The 19,874-nt window shown below is 40.1% G+C and overlaps 1 protein-coding gene across 4 annotated transcripts; it reads left to right on the top strand.

The window, feature by feature from the left end:
- Window positions 1–4,261: 4,261 nt before the first annotated feature.
- Window positions 4,262–13,818, top strand: PTP4A1 (protein tyrosine phosphatase 4A1). 4 transcript variants are annotated; one of them, XM_042986608.1, is made up of 6 exons: window positions 4,262–4,781; window positions 8,280–8,824; window positions 10,112–10,204; window positions 10,532–10,662; window positions 11,860–11,934; window positions 12,381–13,818. In XM_042986608.1, the coding sequence occupies exons 2-6, from the start codon at window positions 8,720–8,722 to the stop codon at window positions 12,580–12,582; spliced, it is 606 nt and encodes a 201-aa protein (XP_042842542.1). In that variant the 5' UTR covers window positions 4,262–4,781; window positions 8,280–8,719; the 3' UTR covers window positions 12,583–13,818. The 4 variants fall into 4 exon arrangements, with proteins under 4 accessions (XP_042842542.1, XP_042842539.1, XP_042842541.1 ...); XM_042986605.1 differs by having other exon boundaries at window positions 12,377–12,509; XM_042986607.1 differs by having other exon boundaries at window positions 8,283–8,824; window positions 12,377–12,509.
- Window positions 13,819–19,874: the final 6,056 nt, after the last annotated feature.

A 19,874-nucleotide genomic window follows, 5' to 3' on the forward strand; every position in this document is an offset into this window, starting at 1 on the left:
AGATTGAGCCCCACTTTGGGTTCTGAACTGGCAGCACAGAGCCTGCTTGGGATTCTCTCTTAGTCTCTCTCTCTCTGCCCCTCCTCCTCCTCCTCTCTCTTAATCTCTCAATTTCTCTCTCAAACAAATAATTTTTTTTTAAAAAAAGGTACAGACGATGGACAAAATAGAGATTAACTGAAGAGAATTATTTCTTAAAGTGGACAATTTTCTTTAAGTTGTTTGAAAACTCCTTAATTTCACTGAGAAAATATTACTTCTAATGATTGGGTTTGATGACTTAATGTTTATTTCTGATCCAGCAGGACTCACTTACCTAAAGATATTTACATCTTTAGCATCCACCTAGGTCTCTGACAGTTTCTATGTCTGACATATACAAAACACAATAGCCCAAGTACAGTGATTAGCTAATGGACTTTGACCTTGAAAGGTTTGTTGTGACAAGCTTAAGTGCTTGTTTGGAGATTTCTGTGTCTAAAATTCCCACAGAAATGTTGTGGTACTATTGTTCGGTTTTATTATTCATCAAACTTATTAAAAAGACTTGATATCCTCATCACAAAAAAAAAATTGTAACTATGCATGGCCATGGATGTTAGCTAGACTTATTGTGGGGATTATTTCACAATATATATATAAATATTGAGTCATTAGATTGGACACCTAAAACTAATATGATGTTGTATGTCAATTATATCTCAGTAAAATAAATACACCAAAATACATACAAATACATAAAAAAAGACTTGATAAAACTTTAAATCAGTCTCTTAAGGAAAGAAAACTTTTTAACATAGAGCATGCTTCAGTTTTAAACATTCATGCTGACAATTACATGTTCACAGAAATTTAAGTGTACTCTACATTTTTTAACATTTTTTTTACATTCACATAGGAAGATTAATTTTAGATGTAAAGTATAATAGGCTTTTCTATAACAGCAAAAGGAAACAAAACTTTTACAGTGGTGTAATTACGGTTGTGTCCCTAAATTTTTAGGACACTTCTTAAGTATGGGAATATACTTAAGATTGACCTCTGTACTGGTATCCAGACACCCACTGTAGTATTTGCCTCTACTAAGTATACTCGGCACATTATTATATATTGAAGTCTAGTGTTTGTTTCTGGGTTGGTATTGTCACATTTGATCTTTCTATCATTGCGATGGTAATAAACATACCATATTAAATGTGAAGGTTTTTTGTTTTGTTTTTTGTTTTTAATTTTTTTTTTTAATGTTTATTCAGTTTTGAGAGACAGAGAGCAAGCAGGGGTGGGGCAGAGAGAGAGAGGGAGACACAGAATCTGAAACAGGCTCCAGGCTCTGAGCCATCAGCACAGAGCCTGATATGGGGCTCGAACCCACGAACCGTGAGATCATGACCTGAACCAAAGTCAGACACCCAACTGACTGAGCCACCCAGGCACCCCTGTTTTGTTTTTAAAGTAGGCTCCACCCAATGTGGGGCTTGAACTCACGACCCTGAAATTGAGAGTCAAGTGCTCTACTTCCTGAGCCAGCCAGGTGCCCCTATTAAATGTTTTTAATCAGAATTCCTCACAGCCCCAAATCACCATTCTATTGTCTCAATCGACCTAAGGAGATTGAAAGGGATGAAATCCTCCATTCCTCTTATATGTCTGGTATAACTGAAATCATCCCATGTTTACTATGAGATCTGCCACACTTGTAAGGATTTCTCTGTTCGTCAACATCAGGATTTGCTGATTTGTTGTCTTCTGCGGTATTTCCTCTTCCATAAGGATCTTCCTCATAATGGTCTTATAGACATTTTTATCTCCCAACTGTCGGATTTTGCATTTTGAATATGTTGATAAAAAGTCCTACCTACCTTGATGAGCTCAAGGACATGCTTGGTAAGTAAAGTAACTTATAGCTGGGCGTCTTGTTTAGTGGCAGAAGTCTTCCATTTCAGGGCTTCTTCTGGAGCTTAGCAAAAGCACTGGCTTTCAGCATTAGGTTTTCTTACCTGTAGAAGTCTGGACCACTATTTGCAAGCACATTGGCTCAGTCTGGAGACCTTTTGCTAATAAGTGCAGGTGCTGATGCTCCAAATGCAAATCAATAGAGGTTAGTGAGTCTTCAGACCACAGGAGTCTCTGACCAATGTGGGGATGGACTACTGCTCTGTGAGAGTCAACACCTTTAAACTATTGGGCTGACTAGAGCAGACACCCTCAGCACAGCAGTGAACCACAATGGCACAGGACACTTGTAAACATGACAGCTGCCAGAGTAACAGGCCCATGACTACCCTGAGCAAGACCATATTTATATCTCGTTTAAAGTGTGTCCTTTCTCTCAACAGCAAAAGCTTTCTCTAGTTTTTCATCCTTGACCTATGTCCTTTTCAAAATAGAAGAAGGTGGTGCCTCATCTGAGAGGCTAAGACGTCTGGAAGCTGATTAATCCATTTGTGAGTTTGGGCCCGGCTTTTAGAGGTTGATGAACATAACTGACTGGATATTTCATGTCAGTACTACTTTCGGCAATTACAAGATGTGTGCCTTACGAGGCTCACAACTTGTATCACAAGTTTTGCAGGAAAACTGGCTAAGGCTGATTTGTCTCTGCTTACTATTTGTTGAATTTATATCTTGTCCAGCATATTCATTTTTTGAAAAGTCATTACATGAAAAACTTTCCACCATTTCAATTAGCATCACTGTGTTGACCACCTTTGAAGTGAGAATAGCTGATTGAATGTTTTTCAACTATACTATTGTACATGTTGGTCAAGTTTTGCATTTATTATGAAGTTAATTCTGCCCATGACATGTTGTTAATATTTTCTCATAGTGTGCATTAATATTTAAACTTTATTAAAAGTTTTTGCCATATACAAGTTTTTAATTTTTATATAATGAAAATCCTTGTCTGTGTGACTGAGTTCCCTGACCTACTTAGGAAGGTCCCTCACACCCCAAGATTTTTTTTAATACTCCTTTTTTTTTTTTTTTTACATAACACTTTAAAATATTTACTTCTGTTACAGTGTATTTGTAAAAGGACATTATATATTTCTCAGCTCTGTAGTTTTCCTTGATTTAGATGGATTCAAAGTTTCCTAGGAGAGGAATTTCTTTAAAATGAAGATGATTTTATTTTTGCTTCGGTAAGAGCCTGGTCCAATTCCTTTTTTCAAAAGTGCTTACTTACTTTGTTTACAGCGTATATGTTTATAAGAATGTTGAATAAGTACCCAAGCACGGTCTCTGAATAGAAGTACTAATAAATCCTAAAATGGTGCACTACACTGACCGAGAACACAGTTTGATCCCTAAAGCCGTTTTCAATCTACTGCTCTGTGAAAACAGCAAACAAAAGGCCTCAGTGTTAGTAGAAAACCGAGTTCTTCAAAGCAGGTAAAAGTCCTGTTTAGTCCCTCCATAAAGTAGAGGAGAAAGGGTTTCCAGATTGTGACAAAGTTGCCCTTGTGTAACACAGAACAATTATAAAGCTTTACTTCTTAAGGGCCTAAATTATGAAAACAGTGGAACAACAGAACTGAAAATGAACAAAACAAGAAAGAAAGAAAGAAAGAAAGAAAGAAAGAAAGAAAGAAAGAAAGAAAGAAAGAAAGAAAGAAAGAAAGCTTTAGCTTTGACGCAAAGAATTACAGCAGTCCTTGACATAACCAAAGATTCTTAATTTTTAAAACGTTTCCTTCTAGCAGTGACTAACCTTTCATTATCTGTGACAACACATCAAGTGAGCAGCAGTACAAAGGATGCATGTGATTTCGAAATGCCACAACTGAGCCAACTGCAGTCGCCCGCGTGTGTAGTATGGAGGCGTGACCAAAAAAGACTATAGGAAGCATGGGGCTTTATCTGCCTCACAAGGTACTCTCCCAGTCTCCCCTAGCAGAAGTTTGCGAAGTTTCTCCCCGCTTGAAAGTGCCCCCGGCGACAAGTATCCACCTTGTCCGAGCCTAGGGCCGTGGCATTCAAGGTGTTGAGTCACTGGGTACAGCGGCCGTGCGACATAAATATTATTTGATGACGGAGATCGTAGTGGCGCAGGTGCCAAGGTAAACCGCTGACAAAGATGACTGTGGTTGGACTTATGGCAGAAGAAAGTAGGGTCGGGGCTAAGGCACGGTTCCAGCCCTAAAGGGATTGCATTTTAAGTTTGAGGCAACTTCAAAGCTCCCCATGTGACATCTGCGCACTCCTCGGCGGTTTTAACTATGACAACCAGGGGTTCCGGCGTGATTCCTTACAGTCGATCGAAATCTTCTCCCGCTCCCATTCCTTCCCCACCCCAGACTTGGTCCACCCCTGAGTCCCTCCACTGCCCCTTCCCTCCCCCGCCCTAGAGATGCTACGACTCCAGCGCTTCGCCATTCATCAACCGGTTCACACCGGCAGCGGCCGCCGCGCGGTGACGTACGCAAGGGGCGGGTCTCCGCCCCCGCTCGTCGGCGCTCGGCCTGGGGCCCCCGGCCGTGATTGGTGGCCGGGAGTTCACACGTCGTGCCGGCTATAAAAGAGAGGGTTTGTGACGCAAGGGCGCCTCGGCGCGCGTATTGGCTCCCCGTACTGCGGGCCGGCTGGGCTACGCGCTCTCCTCGGAGCCGCTCACTGCATGGTAGAGTCTGGTGCCCCCGCCGCCGCCTGCAAAGCCGCCGCCGCCCCGCGAAGACCACCGCTACCCCCTGCCCTGCAGCCGCCGCCACCGCCTGTGTCGCCGCCGCCTCGGGACCGGCTGTATGATTAGGCCACAATCTTCAATGAGTAAACATATTCCTGTGAGTATCCGTCGCACAGCCGCCTCTGGGGCCGGGGCTCCACGGCCGGCCCCCCCATCCCCACCGTCGCCTTTGTTCGGAGCCCGGCGTCCGCTCCCCACCGCCCCAGCACGCAGTTCCGGTGGGTCCCTGGCAGGAGGGGTCCGGACTACGGGCCTGGGGCCGGCCGGTGGGGCTGGCTGCGGGGAGGCGAACGCTGGGGTCCACGGGGCTGCGGAGTGGCGGTTGGCTGCCAGAGGCACCGGCTTCCTCATCCCCGCCGAGCCGGGGACGGTGGGGGCGGTGCGGCCGGGCCTGCGCGGCGGGCGGGGGCGGTTTCGGCCACCGCAGCAGGCCGGGCGGGGCGGCACAAAAGCCGCTTTGTGACCGCCGCCTCCGCCCTTGGCCCTCGGGTCTGGCGCGCCTGGCCGGGGCCCGGCGGGCTCCGCGGCGCCCCGAGTCCCCTTTGTTTGGCCGAAAGAGAGCGGCCCGCCTGGGAAGCGGGAGACGTGGCCCGGGGTGGGGCAAGGGCTGCGCGTGTCACTGCGGAGCCGGATACGGGGAGGGCGCGGCGGCGGGGTCGCCACCAGACCCGGGCCGGCGTGGAGTAGGCGGGGCAGCGGGCGAGGCTGATAACGGTCTCGACCGGGAGGTCTCCGGGCTCGCGGCCCGGAGCGGGACAGGAGCCTGGTGCAGCCACCCCTGTGCTCCGCGGCCCGACCGGCGCCTCAGACAAAATGGCCTCGGCGTCCGCGCCTGACTGAAGGCGCGGCGCGAACCCGTGATTGCGGCGCGGAGAGGGAGCGCCGCGGGCGGGCCCCGGCGCGCACGGCCGCGTGTGCTGAGCTGCGGCCATCGGGGGCTTTCCCCGAGCTGCAGCCTTACGGGGGCTAGTGCGAGGCTCTGCTAGGTGAGGACACCGACTCCCTGCCCCGCCCTGCTCCCTCAGTCTCCACCTGGTAATTCGAGCTGTTCCGGATTTAACGCCCCACTTCGGGCTCTGGATAATGGGAACAAGTCGAGTCTTGTCCTTTCTCTGGGACAAGTCGGTGGAGAAATGGTCTGGGTCTGAGCGCTTTGGAAACTGCCAGGACTACTGTTGCACTGAAGCGAAGGAGTCCACGGCCGGGCACCAGTATGCACTTTCCCTGCCAATCTTTGGGGCCCTGGATGGCGCCTTTTAATAGGGGACTATTTAGAACTGTTCCTGAAATCCTTGGTGTAATGTGTTGTTGCCTGCTTTTGGCTTGTGGCAACGGCAGGCAACCAGAGCCAGAATTCTGAGGTTTATCTTCTGTCGGTGGAAGCCTTCTGCCATTCCAAGAGTATTAAGTTGTTATTTGCACTGTAGTTGGAACCGTCGACCTGCTTGGGATCCAGATTCTGAGGCAATGCTTCCTGTTATTCTTTTTATATGAATTTTGTTTGATGGCAGTAAATCGGTTGAAAACCAAAAAGCTAGATCATTCCCATGCATTTCACATACGCTCTGTACCAGGTGCGTTACCTAAGATACAAGTAGATCTGAAACAAACTTTCCAACGAACTACTGGACAAAGTGGTCCTGCAGATTAATTGCTTTGACTGCAGTCTGACAGACCAACTTAAGCTTCTGCACAGAAATTGCTCTCTTCCCTCTGTGTATATTATTGTGATTATATGCACTGCTAGGTGGAAGGGGAAAGACATTCCTTGGTATTTCTGAGCAGCCTATTGTGGATAGTTTCTCCTGTGGAAAGGAAATTGGTAATGAGGAAATGTCTTAGGCAGTAAGGAAAGGTGTTAGGTAGTTGTGGTCACTGCTATTTTGGTGGAAGTTCCCCCCCAGCCACTGGATGGCTCCACTAAGTGAATTATTTCTGTTGCTTTCTTTGCTCCCTGATGAAAGTTGCTTATATGAAGAGATGTGTCCAGACTCAGCTGTGACAAGAATTTTAGCTGTTAAATGTGGAGTTCATGATGTGAAATACTGTCTTACATACTTGCTTTCAGTTGACAAAAGAGTATGTGGAAATCAGAATACCGAACTACACGAGCCATTGCACTTAACACTTTACAAAGATTCTTAAATTCCTTGTATGTCATGGAAAAGCTGCCAGAATCACTTTTTTTTTTCAATTCTAAGGAAATAATATTTAGGATTTGAGGAAAACATATAATTGAAATTATTTTCCAGATTACTGCAGTCTGTGTTTGCTGTAGTAGAGCAAAGTCCTTAATGGTAGTCACTAATGTTTTAACCCAGCTAGCAAATAGGTGAAGGAATAACCTCTGAGGGCTCATTTAAACAAATTTGGAATAATGAAAGTCCTCTTTCTTCTGGGACAATCTTGTAAGAAATGACTCCTGAGGCTAGTTCCTTTGTTTTGACAGAAAAAATGAACTGGGTTTTTGACTTGATGTTTCAATGATTTGCCATATGTGAATTCTTCAAAATGTAGCAAAGTTATTCTGGAGCCTATAACTGGCATGGTGCAAAATGCTATTTAAAGTTGCAAAATGAAAATAGCAGATAGATTGAATTTAATTTTAAGCCTTTTAAATGTTTAAATTTAGGGGAATCTTTTATTCTTAAAAGAATACATTTTATTGGGTAATTTGCCTTTGGAAATACATATAAAGTGTTTGAGGCAGTGCCTGGTACTTGGTGCTTTTATTAACCTATGAATTTTTCTTATTCCTGTCGTTACTCCTAAGCACACACGCAAACACAAGTCTTTTTTTTTTTTTTTTAATAAATGTATATCCTTATGATACTTCATATAATAAGTTGATTGACTTTCAAAGACTCAGATAAGGAAAATCTGTTGAAAGGGAATTATTAGGTTGCTAAGAATCAAATGAGATAGTGTATCTGGAAGAATTTGAAAACTAGTTTCTGTTTTTCCTCTTAAGAACATATTGGTTGAGGGGAGCTGGGCTGGGCTGGCTATGTCAGTTGAACATGTGACTCTTGATCCTTAGGATTGTAAGTTTGAGCCCCATGTTGGTTGCAGAGATTACTTTAAAAATAAAGGTTAAAATACATACACACACACACACACACACACATAGGTTGAGTCTTTAGAGGAGTAAGTAAACTATGCAAGAACTAACAGCTTCCAAACTTTTCATGAAATTTACAATATGTAAAAATATTTTATTAGTTGGAAAACTCTACATAGAAAGCTGTTCGTAGGTAGAGCTTATAACAGTGTAAAGCCAATAACTATTTAAAATGAATAATTAATTGAAAAATACATGTAAGTGATATTGACCAAAGGTAACAGTGGTATTTGAGGGTTTTCTGTTTTAGGGCAGTAATTTCAATTTAAAGTAATCTACTTGTGAATGCTTGTTTTATGGTTATTGCTTTAATCTGTAATCACTCTTATATTTTTGTATTTTCAGTAAAAGTTGAAGAGGTGGGTTGGGCCCATATTTGAAGATAGTTGTGCACTTAAATACTACAAAAGTGTAACATATTCCTTTGAATTAGAAAACAATTTTTTTTCCTCTCTCTTTTTTTGTTTTAAACAGCAGTTCTGTGGTGTTCTTGGTCACACATTTATGGAGTTTCTGAAGGGCAGTGGAGATTACTGCCAGGCACAGCACGACCTCTATGCAGACAAGTGAACTGTAGAAATTCATTACTACTCCACCAAGAAGCCCCCATAAGAGTGGTTAACCTGGACACAGAGTGTTGAATTGAAATCCACAGAGCATTTTACAAGAGTTCTGACCTGGATGGGGTAAACCTCAGTGCACTTCCTTTCTATTGCCTCAGTATTACTGGATTGAAGAATTGCTGCTTCTTGTTAGGAGGTTCATTTCATTTCCCATTACTCCCAACTTCATACTCAAAGCACTGAGAATTTCAAGTGGAGTATATCGAAGTAGACTCAGTTTCTTTGCATCATTTCTGTTTCAATTGTTAAAATTCTTTCATAACCTTATTGAGTGTTTTTAACAAAATTAACATGGCTCGAATGAACCGCCCAGCTCCTGTGGAAGTCACATACAAGAACATGAGATTTCTCATTACACACAATCCAACCAATGCGACCTTAAACAAATTTATAGAGGTAAGGTTTGATACTCTTATATTGATTACAGTTTGGTGGTGGGACTTTTTATCTAACAAAATATTAGTTTAGAAAATTTGTGTTTGGAGCGGGGCGCCTGGGTGACTCAATCAGTTAAGTGTCCGACTTCCACTTAGGTCATGATCTCACAATTTGTGAGTTCGAGGGCCCTGTCAGGCTCTGTGCTGACAGCTCAGAGCCTGGAACCTACTTCGGATTCTGTGCCCCCCCTCTCTCTGTGCCCCTCCCCCACTTGCGCTCTCTCTCTCTCTCTCTCTCTCTCTCTCTCTCTTTTAAAAATAAATAAATGTTAAAAAGAAAGAAAATTTCTGTTGGTATAACTGCAGTTCAATTCCCAGAAATGAAATATCAGGTTTTTCCCTTTAGGTTATTTTATACATCTCAAGAAGGACATGTACTTGAATTAGTTTGGATTTATAATAAGATAATTTAGTTGTTCATGCCTCACAGTTTGCTTATTTAAATTTCTGTGAGGGCAGTGTAACAGTATGGTTTTCACAAGAAATTTATAGGAGGAAGGCTACCACTTAGATATTTTTCATGTATCTGCTTAGCCTAATGACTAATATCATAACCAAAGTTAGCTTATGTTTTGGACCCTATTTGATGCTTAGAAGCCAATTTTTAGCTACCAATTATAATTAGTAATAATGGATTATGAGTCTTATACCCTGTAGTTTTAAATGATGTTGGTTTTTTTACACTGTAGTTTCAGGATTTTAGAGTCTTTGAATTTACTTCTAAGGTTCTAAATTACAGTATGTACTGCAAATGAGCAAAAGTTTAAGGAACTAATGTAATCATGTCAGGTCAGATTACTTATAGTCATGAATGATTCCTTTGGGTTCTATTTTATTTATCTTTGTCCCTGAATTGCTTCTAATCCTCTTTTGGTAGTACTTTATCTCCATCTAGCTTGTGTTACCATAACTATAAACAACTTCCATGTATGAAGGGCCATAGGATTTTTTTTTAACGTCTCATTTGTTAAAAATATGTGATGTTTAGTATTTCCCCTTTTTTATGCTGCTCTGGTATTGTCACTTAAAACAAGATTTCACTTCCCGGAGTTTAGTCATGAAAGTGGATGGGTATGAAAAAATGATACATTGATTTATTTCACTTCCCTATTAAACATACCTAGGTTATATCAGTGATTCCATGAATGAATTTCTGTTAACTAGCAATACCTGTTGGACAGTTGGTGAGCAATAGTAACATTGTTGTAAAGACTTATTAAGTGTGTTTTATGTATGTTTTATCCAGGAACTTAAGAAGTATGGTGTTACCACAATAGTAAGAGTATGTGAAGCAACTTATGACACTACTCTTGTAGAGAAAGAAGGCATCCATGTTCTCGTAAGTATATAATAGTTCCTATGTGTTTATGGTACTATGCTACAAAAAAAATGACCGACTTCAAAATGCCTAATTTTTTTAAGTTATTACAAGAGAATTCATTATCTTAATTTCTAAGTAAAGGTGAAAGCTAAGTAAAGCTTTGAAGTAATGAGATCTTTATAAAGATTCAGCATTTATTTGCATTTCATTGACAGTAGGGTTTCATAAAACACATGTTTAGACATATTAAAATGTTTCTGAAGACATTGGAGTATTAGAAACTAGAATTACTAGTTTGGTATTTTATTAAAAAATCTAAACTGTTTAAATATTCTTTTGACTTAGGATTGGCCTTTTGATGATGGTGCACCACCATCCAACCAGATTGTTGATGACTGGTTAAGTCTTGTAAAAATTAAGTTTCGTGAAGAACCTGGTTGTTGTATTGCTGTTCATTGTGTTGCAGGTCTTGGGAGGTAAGAGAATTTCTTAAATCCGTTTGATGGTATTGGTCTTAATTCTAGTAAAAACTTGATTTTGATTCCAGTAAAGACTCCGTTATCATTTTTTGAGTCATTTTGCTTTGTTACGTTACATATTAAAACTAAATTAAAAAGTAGGTGGGGGTGTCTGGGTGACTCAGTTGGTTAAGCACCCAACGTCAGCTCAAGTTTGTGGGTTCAAGCCCTGCATTGGGCTCTGAACTGACAGCTCGGAGCCTAGAGCCTGCTTTGGATTCTGTGTCTCCCTCTTTTCTCTGCCCCTTCCCTGCTCATGCTCTGTCTGTCTCTGTCTTAAATAAATAAACATTTTTTTTTTAATTTTTTAAAAAAGGTAAATGAATGTAACTATAATGTATTCCAGTACATTATTCCAGTCTGGAACTAACAGACGCTATAGTTGTAATTTACGCTTGTCTCTGTGGGCACAATTATTTACAGAGTTAATCGTGTGTGCTAGGTTATATCAATGGTATTAGAGTCATGGTCCAAACTCATTGCGAAAAAGAACTATGAATCGTTTCTAAGGTAATTCGCATTGCATATGGTGTGCTTTTGATAGAGTGCTTGATCCTGAATTCTGATTCAATGAGAACTCCTTACCCAGTAATACCAAAATATTCATGTCCAGATTTGTGCATCACTACCACTGCCCTCCATGCCCTCCACCAAAAAAAAGTTCTATTCTAGTGGAGGGAAGTAAAATGAACACTGATGGCCCAGTGATTGGGGGGCAGGGGGGTTAAAGCAAACATTTGCAGAAGATCTTTAGGAGAGGAGTTTGTGACCTTTAAAAACAATTTTTTTTTTTTTTTTTAACGGAATATACTTTTCACTGCTTGGAATTCAGGAAAAAATTGTCTACATTTATCAAGATTTACCCTCCTAAATTTTTTCAAAATTGCCCTCCAATAATACAAATCTTAATTTCTAGACTTATTTGCAACAGTTCAAGGCATATTTCATTTTTGGTTCCAGGTAAAAATCTGGGTTTGGTAGGAAAATGCTGATACTTTATTAATTTTTTAACATGAAGTCAAGATTTATTATAAGGTATTACATAGGAAGGGTAGTAAATTATAGTACTTTTGGATTGGGGAATATTTGGAGTATTGAATTTCCTAGGATTTGATTTTTTTTTTAAGTGATTTACCAAAATTCTTACCTTACCAGAGCTCCAGTGCTTGTTGCCCTAGCATTAATTGAAGGTGGAATGAAATATGAAGATGCAGTACAGTTCATAAGACAGTAAGTGTGTAATGAATTTTTTTTCATCATTGTTAGTGAGTTTAATTATGTTACAATTTTTCCCCCACGGTCCACCTAACCATTAAGTTCATTTTTAAGACAGTATTAAAGCCAGGAAATAAAGATCTTACCTTTTTTGAATTTCATGTAATTGCTCATATTACAGAGGTTCTAATCCAATAAATTTGTCTTTTCTTGCACCTCATGTAAATGGATATATAAATTTTGACTATTGTAACTAAACACCCAAGATTTTGAACTTTACTACCCTTTTTTCATTTACACATGTATGCCTATCCATATTTCTGCATTAAGTCACAACATACTAATCAAAAGATTAATTGCCACAAGAGAGATAATAATTAATTGCCTATAACATGGTAAATGGAAATACAGAGGGATTTTGCTTTAGTTGCTTCATCTTTTGTTTTTCTCCATCCAGAAAGCGGCGTGGAGCTTTTAACAGCAAGCAACTTTTGTATTTGGAGAAATACCGTCCTAAAATGCGGCTGCGCTTCAAAGACTCCAATGGTCATAGAAACAACTGTTGCATTCAATAAAACTGGGGTGCCTGATGTCATTGCCTTGGAAGTGGAACTTGAAACAGGACCTAATTTGTCATACATATTAGCCAACATGTTGGCTTAGTGAATAAGTCTAATGAAGCTTCCATAGGAGTATTGGAAAGCAGTTTTATCAGGCCACAAGTTTGATGGAATTGCAACCTCTATGCTTGGGTTACGATCAACCTGTTTTGGACACTTAGCAAAAGATTCTTGCTGTTCAGCATTTAAAATGTGCTTATCACTTGTACCAATTGACCTTTCCTAAAATCATGCAGTATTGAGTTATGTCTTTAAATCTATTCCCATGCCAGAATCTTCTCAATATATATGAAATTTAGAAAGATTAGGTGCCAAAATACCCAGCACAATACTTGTATATTTTTAGTGTTATACAGAACTAAAATCCCAGGAACTATGAACACTCTGGACCTTATGTGGTTTATTCCTTCAGTCATTTCAAACATAGAAATTAGGGCCTATATGGTTATTTGCCTGCTCACTTTATGTTTACATCTCCCACATTTGTACCAGTATACATCAGGTTTGCTCAACTTTTTTTTTTTTTTTTTTTTTTTACCAAGTCTTATAACAATGATTGTTTCATGTCTTTCTACAAATTTTATTTTGTGCTGTTAAGGAAAACCTCCATTTTGAAAATCTACATTGTACAGAAGCACATGTCTTTAATGTCTCCAGACAAAAAAAGCCTTACAGTTAATTTTAATGTTTGCACTTTGGGGTGCAACTTACAGGGAGGGCCTGAAAAAAAGAATGGGAGGGGGCTATTAAGTATTTTTAGTAAAATGTTGCCTTTGTCTTGTGCAGAACATGTAGAATATGCTCTTTAATTTAGTAAATATTTTTTTAAAAGGTAGAGATGCTTTGTTATTGTAGCTAAAACAATTCTTAATCATAAAATTTCTGAAATTCTTGTATTTTTTTTCTTATCTGAAGTTGTTTACCAACTTATTTTTGTTTGAAGTGTGATTTTTTTTCCTTCTCTTCCCAACCTCTCTTGCAAAAAAAAAAAAAAAAAAAGTGGGTTTCTGCTAATGAATTGAGCAGACATCTAATATTTTATATGCCTTTTGAGCTGTGTAACTTAATATTTGGATACTTGATAATTTGTTTTATTATGTAATTGATAAAATGGTGATGTGTATTAATGTTAGTTCAACCATATATTTATACTGTCTGGGAATGTGTGGTTATAGTTCTGTGGGAGAAATAATTTGTCAGTGTTCACCAGCTTGTAAAAATCTAGTGCGAGAGCTTAAACATCTAAATAAATAATGAAATGCATTTATCATCATTGAAATTGTTTGGCTTAAAGTTAACTTATTTTGTAGAAAATGATATAAATGAAGTATGCTTCACTTAGTGCCATTTGAAGTATGTCCTCTTTTTTTATTCCTTTAACAAATGAAGGATTAAATGAAGTTGACATTTAGTAAGCTCTTTATAGATACAATTTGTTAAGGTCGTGAGAACTGCTTAATATTAAAAAATACTTTCCATTATAGACTTTCTTTTTTACAGGCTTAGTACACTGCCAACCAGTGTGCTATCCTGAATTAAACTAGAGGAAGGCCTTAATTTGAAGCTCAGTTCCAACAATTAATAACTGGTTTTGAGCAACTTCTGAGCCGGTTTATCATTTACAAATAATAGATCCCTTTGTAGGTTTTGATATTTGAACATAAGTATCTGGCACATGAGGGCTTAATAAATGTTAAAATTCTTTCAGTAATCTAAAATGCTTCTTTTGTGTAGTTCATGTTAATCTAAAAAGGACAGATGTCCTTATCTGAACTTTTTTTTAAAATAGTTACAACTGAGTAAGATTCAAAAAGGTACTCCACATTGTGTTTTAAAGATTTTGGGGGCGCCTGGGTGGCGCAGTCGGTTAAGCGTCCGACTTCAGCCAGGTCACGATCTCGCGGTCTGTGAGTTCGAGCCCCGCGTCAGGCTCTGGGCTGATGGCTCGGAGCCTGGAGCCTGTTTCCGATTCTGTGTCTCCCTCTCTCTCTGCCCCTCCCCCGTTCATGCTCTGTCTCTCTCTGTCCCAAAAATAAATTAAAAAAAAAACGTTGAAAAAAAAAAAAATTAAAAAAAAAAAAAAGATTTTGCTTCCATCTCTTCATGCCAGTTTAGCACCATTCTTGAAACTTAGAGCCAAGGCAAAAGGAATGAGGGCGTCTCTGGGGACCCTTAGTTCTTTATATCTTTGATCTTTTATAATTGGGGCTAGTTATTTAGCCTGGCTTTTTTGGTTGTTTTGTTCTTTTTTAAATACAGTCTACCCTTGAAGATAATTTTGTGTAATTGATAACTAAATGATGATTGCTTTCTCACATAGCCCATAAAACAGCATTTGTTTATTGAGACGAGGTGGCATCATGGTTAATGAAGCATCTTGAGTTTGAAACGTTGGTTTGTAGTATTGGATTGTATATATATGGTGCTTAAAATCAATTTATAAACCTCATCTGTAAGTATACAAATGATGAAATTTGCTTTTTACCCAAATATTTTGTGTCTTGTAAATATGACTAATTATAGGAATACCCACAATACATTCTGGAAGATTCCTTATATCTAATAAAATAGAAACAATGAGGTCTTGAATATAAAAAGTTTTCAGATGGTGTTCAAGAATTGGGTTACTTGGTTTTGGATAACAATTTCCCTCAATAGGATGATGTAAATCATAACGTTGACTAAGCCTGTCTAGGAACCATAATGCTGAGGAGTAATATGATTACTGAATCATAGGAGACCATGCAATCTTCTAGTTGAAAGCAAAACCTAGAAATGAGCTTGGTCATTTTGCAGTATACTGTAACCTTCATTTGTTATTGCTCCTAATGCCCCCCTTTTTCTAGAACAGTGCACTTATTCCCACACCTTCACAGCTCTATGCCTAGAAGTATCCAGCCCAGGCATGTGATCACATTTGGTCACATCCCCTTTTTAGCCAGAGCACTTCAAAATGATACTGTGGTCCCCCAACTAGGCTTCAGAACCTTTATCTCTGGGATTTGTTTTTAAATGTTATTCTATTTATCTGACAAATACCTACTGTTTCTAGGCACTTGAGAGTACAGCAGAGAACATAAAAGATGGTATCACCAGATTTTGGTCTCCAGTGAATATCCTAGCCCTTTCCATAGTTAAGAACACTTTCTATTAGAATTTAAGACAATGGAATTCCAAAGGGAAGTGGCAGAATAAGTAATTCTTTCTACGTTTTCTAATTCTTTTACTTTTAAAAGAACTTCATTTTAAAAGTATGTTTTAAAAAGAATGCATGAAGGTAGGATATGCTATACATGTTTATACTGTATATTCCCTGATTTTCTTGAGTGTGTGTGTGTGTGTGTGTGTGTGTGTGTGTGTGTGTTGCAATACCTGAATTGGAAATTAAAGACTGGTTTAAAAATGTCCGACACAATGTTTCTGCATTATGTTTGGTGTAACTAGCCTAAACAGAATCTTGGAAGGAAAGAAAAGGAAAATAAATGTTTGCCTTCAATGAATTAAGCTAGTTATGTGCATTAAGTTATGAATGGAAGGATTAACAGTAACTCTACAATTAGATCTATATTGCCAGACTAACTGATTAATATAGCTGTTATGATAGCTACCATTTATTAAAGATCTTACTGTCAGGTAATTTTCATAATTCAATTATTTTAAAATCCTGTTTTCCCAATATTATACATAAGGGATCTAAGCCTCCAGTTAGGTAACTGATAAATAGAATGCAGAGATTCAAACGTGACTGTAAAACACCACACAGCTAGGACTATGTATGCCTGACTACAAAAGGTTTCATGAGTTCTTGAACTGCCTATGGAACTCATTTTCCTTAACAAAGTGTTCTCTGTGAAAACCATGTGATTTTTGTAAAGTTCTTCATTTAGATTGAACGTTTTACTTTTTTTGCACTTTTTTTGAAGTAAGTCAAGATAGGCTAAAATAATGCTGCAGAAACAACCCTGAAAATTCATATGAACTTCCTTGAACTTCATATGCATCCTTGAACTTCATATGCATCACAGGGACCCAAACTGATAGAGCATCTTCTCTCTAGAACAATGCTAGTGGTGACAAAAGGCCAAAAGGGCTTTGATAATTAAGTTCTTGACTAAGAAATCCTACATAACACTTCTATCAAATTCACCGTACAGAACTGGTCACATAGCCACCCAGCACCAAATGCAATTCTATTGTGCTGAAAAGGCAGAAATACACAGCAGAAACCACTACCTCTCAAAGTTTAAAAAGTAAAAAAAATTAAGCCCAGTGCCCAATGAGGGGCTTCAGTCAACGTCCTTGAGATCAAGATTCTCATGCTCTACAGGCTGAGCCAGCCAGGCTCCCCCAAAGAGTATATCCACAGTACCGTCTCACATAGCTGAAATATCAAGGATAGGAAATAAAGTTCCAAGCAACCAAAATACGTGTCATGAAGTTTAGGCATTAAAGGGTGTGCTCATTGAATCAAAGGTGCTTAAATAAAGCCTATTTAATCTTACTATCAAGTAACTAGCCAGCATTGATAATTTGGCTTCCTGCCAGACTAGATATAGTAGATAAGATGCAGAGCATGGGGAGAGAAGCACACGGATAAAATCTACTTGTCAAGCTGATGTTGACAGACTTGGACTGTAAAAACTAAGCTGAATTCAGGGCGCCTGGGTGGCTCAGTCGGTTGGGCATCCGACTTCAGCTCAGGTCATGATCTCACAGTCTGTGGGTTCGAGCCCTGCTTCGGGCTCTGCTGACAGCTCAGAGCCTGGAGCCTGCTTCGGATTCTGTGTCTCCCTCTCTGCCCCTCCCCTGCTCATGCTCTGTCTCTCTGTCTCAAAAAAATAAAAAAACATTAAAAAAAAATTAAAAAAAAACAAAACTAAGCTGAATTCAAAGAGTAGCCATTTAGGACACATCAGTGCTACAGAACACAGAACAAGTACACGTATTTATAATTACCCTTAATCATCAAAACTATGAACCATTACATTTGGCTTTGTATGTTTCAAGGCCAGAAATTTCATAATCCAGATGAGTTGGCCAAGATGGCAGAGTAGCATGGAAGTTCTCTGTTTCTCTAGTCCCTGAAATACAGCTAGATCAACCCCAAACCATTTTTGCACACCTAGAAAATTGATCTGAGGGTTAACATAACAATCTGCATAACGAGCCACAGAATTCAGCAGGTACACGGCATGGAGAGGTGAACTGGAGGTGAGAGAAACCACGGAGAGTAGGGAGCTGTTTTGGTGGAGAGAGGACAGAGAATGGGGGAGAGTACAGGAAAGGCACCTCCCCCCCCCACCCCACCCCGCAAAAGTAGCTGAGAGAGAAAGAATGGAAACACCCACAAGTGACTGAACAAGAAGGGGAGAAAGGAGAGGGTTTCATTACCACTAGGACTCTATATACAGGGGAAACCAGACTCGCAAATTCCACAGCTCAATATCTAGTGGTGCTCTGATGGGAAGGTTGAATCCCCAGGAACAGGCAGTGAGGTCCAAGGTGTTTGTGGGCCACACAGGGAGAAGCTGTTCCCCTGCTAGGAGGTCATTTGGTAGAGGCTGTATAACCTCCCTACAGGCAAAGCCTCAGCAGACCCTGGAGAAAAGCCACAATTGCTGGTATTGGAACAAAGACACCAGCCTGGTCTGAAACCTGGCACTGGTTGTGTGTTGTCATTTACCATAATTCCTGACCCGCTGCCGCTACATGATCACATGAACTCTTTCTGGGGCAAGCTGGCACCTGGCCACAATCTCTGAGCCTCCGTAGCAGTGTGATCGCAGGAACGTTCCTGGGGGCAAGCTGGCACCAGGCCATTGCTCAGCGAGATTCTCCCCCAGAGGGTCAGAGCAGGTCTAAGCCGCAGGGACCTCAGAAGTGAGGGGTTTGGAAACAGCCCCATCTGAGATAAAATTGTGGAAGGAGGTGCCGCCTGGCAGGCTGAAGGCTTGGACACAGACAATGCAGAAGCAGGAAGTGGATGGCAGCTGGAGACAAAGGAGGGGTGCTTGATGGCCCGGGCGTGAGAGCGCAGAGTTCTGAAGCTAGAGACTGGGAAGGCAAGTGATGCCATTTTCACCTCTCCCGTGCATATGCATATACACCACGCACACCACACTGATTCACCCCAGTAAGCTAAGTAGCACCACCTAGTGTGGGACGGAGCCATTACACCAAGCCCCATCCAACTGTGCCAACCATGCCCTAGAGACCACCACAAGTCTCTGCCTGCTTAGTGTACAGACTATAAAGTGCTTCATAGTTTGATTTCTAGGGGAAACTGGATGTAATGTCATTCGAATTTCATTCTGTTCACTGGTCCATCTATTCAGGGGTTTTTTTGTTTTCTTGCATACAGAAAGAGAAAAAAATTATTTTTATTTTCCATTTTATCAAAAAGTTTTAATCTTTTTACTACATTTTTTATTTTTTTGTAAATTTTTAAATTCTATTTTACTCTCTTCATTTCATTTTATTCTATTTTACTGTATACATTTTTTTAAATTTTTAAACGTTTTCTTACTCTTTTTCTTTTCTATTCTTTCCCTTTTTTCTCTATTCCATCAAGCTTCTTTCAACAACCAGACCACAACACACCTAGGATCTAGCTTCCTTTATTTTATTTTTTGTGTTGTTTTTATTTTTTTAGTTACAACTTTTTATCTTATTAATTCTTTTTTTTAATTTCTTTTAACATTTATTTATTTTTGAGAGACAGAGATAGAGTGTGAGTGGAGAAGGGGCAGAGAGAGAGGAAGGCACAGAATCTGAAGCAGGCTCCAGGCTCTGAGCTGTCAGCACAGAGCCCCATGTGGGGCTTGAACTCACAAACTGTGAGATCATGAACTGAGCTGAAGTCAGTTACTTAACCAACTGAGCCATCAAGGCACCACAATCTTATTCTTTTATTTCCTCCAAAACCACAAAACGAAGGAGTTGACTCCAAAAGAAAGAACAGGAAGAAATGACAACCAGGGACTTAATCAACACAGATATAAGCAAGATGTCTGAACTAGAATTTAGAATCCCAATAATAAGAATACTAGCTGGGGTTGAAAAAAGCATAGAATTCCTTTCTGTGGAGATTAAAGAAGTGAAATCTAGTCAGGATGAAATAAAAAATGCTATGGGGCGCCTGGGTGGCTCAGTCGGTTAAGCAGCCGACTTCGGCTCAGGTCATGATCTCGCGGTCCGTGAGTTCGAGCCCCGTGTCGGGCTCTGTGCTGACAGCTCAGAGCCTGGAGCCTGTTTCAGATTCTGTGTCTCCCTCTCTCTGACCCTCCCCCATTCATGCTCTGTCTCTCTCTGTCTCAAAAATAAATAAACGTTAAA

This window comes from Panthera tigris, chromosome B2 (assembly GCF_018350195.1).
Source record: "Panthera tigris isolate Pti1 chromosome B2, P.tigris_Pti1_mat1.1, whole genome shotgun sequence".
NCBI lineage: Eukaryota > Metazoa > Chordata > Mammalia > Carnivora > Felidae > Panthera > Panthera tigris.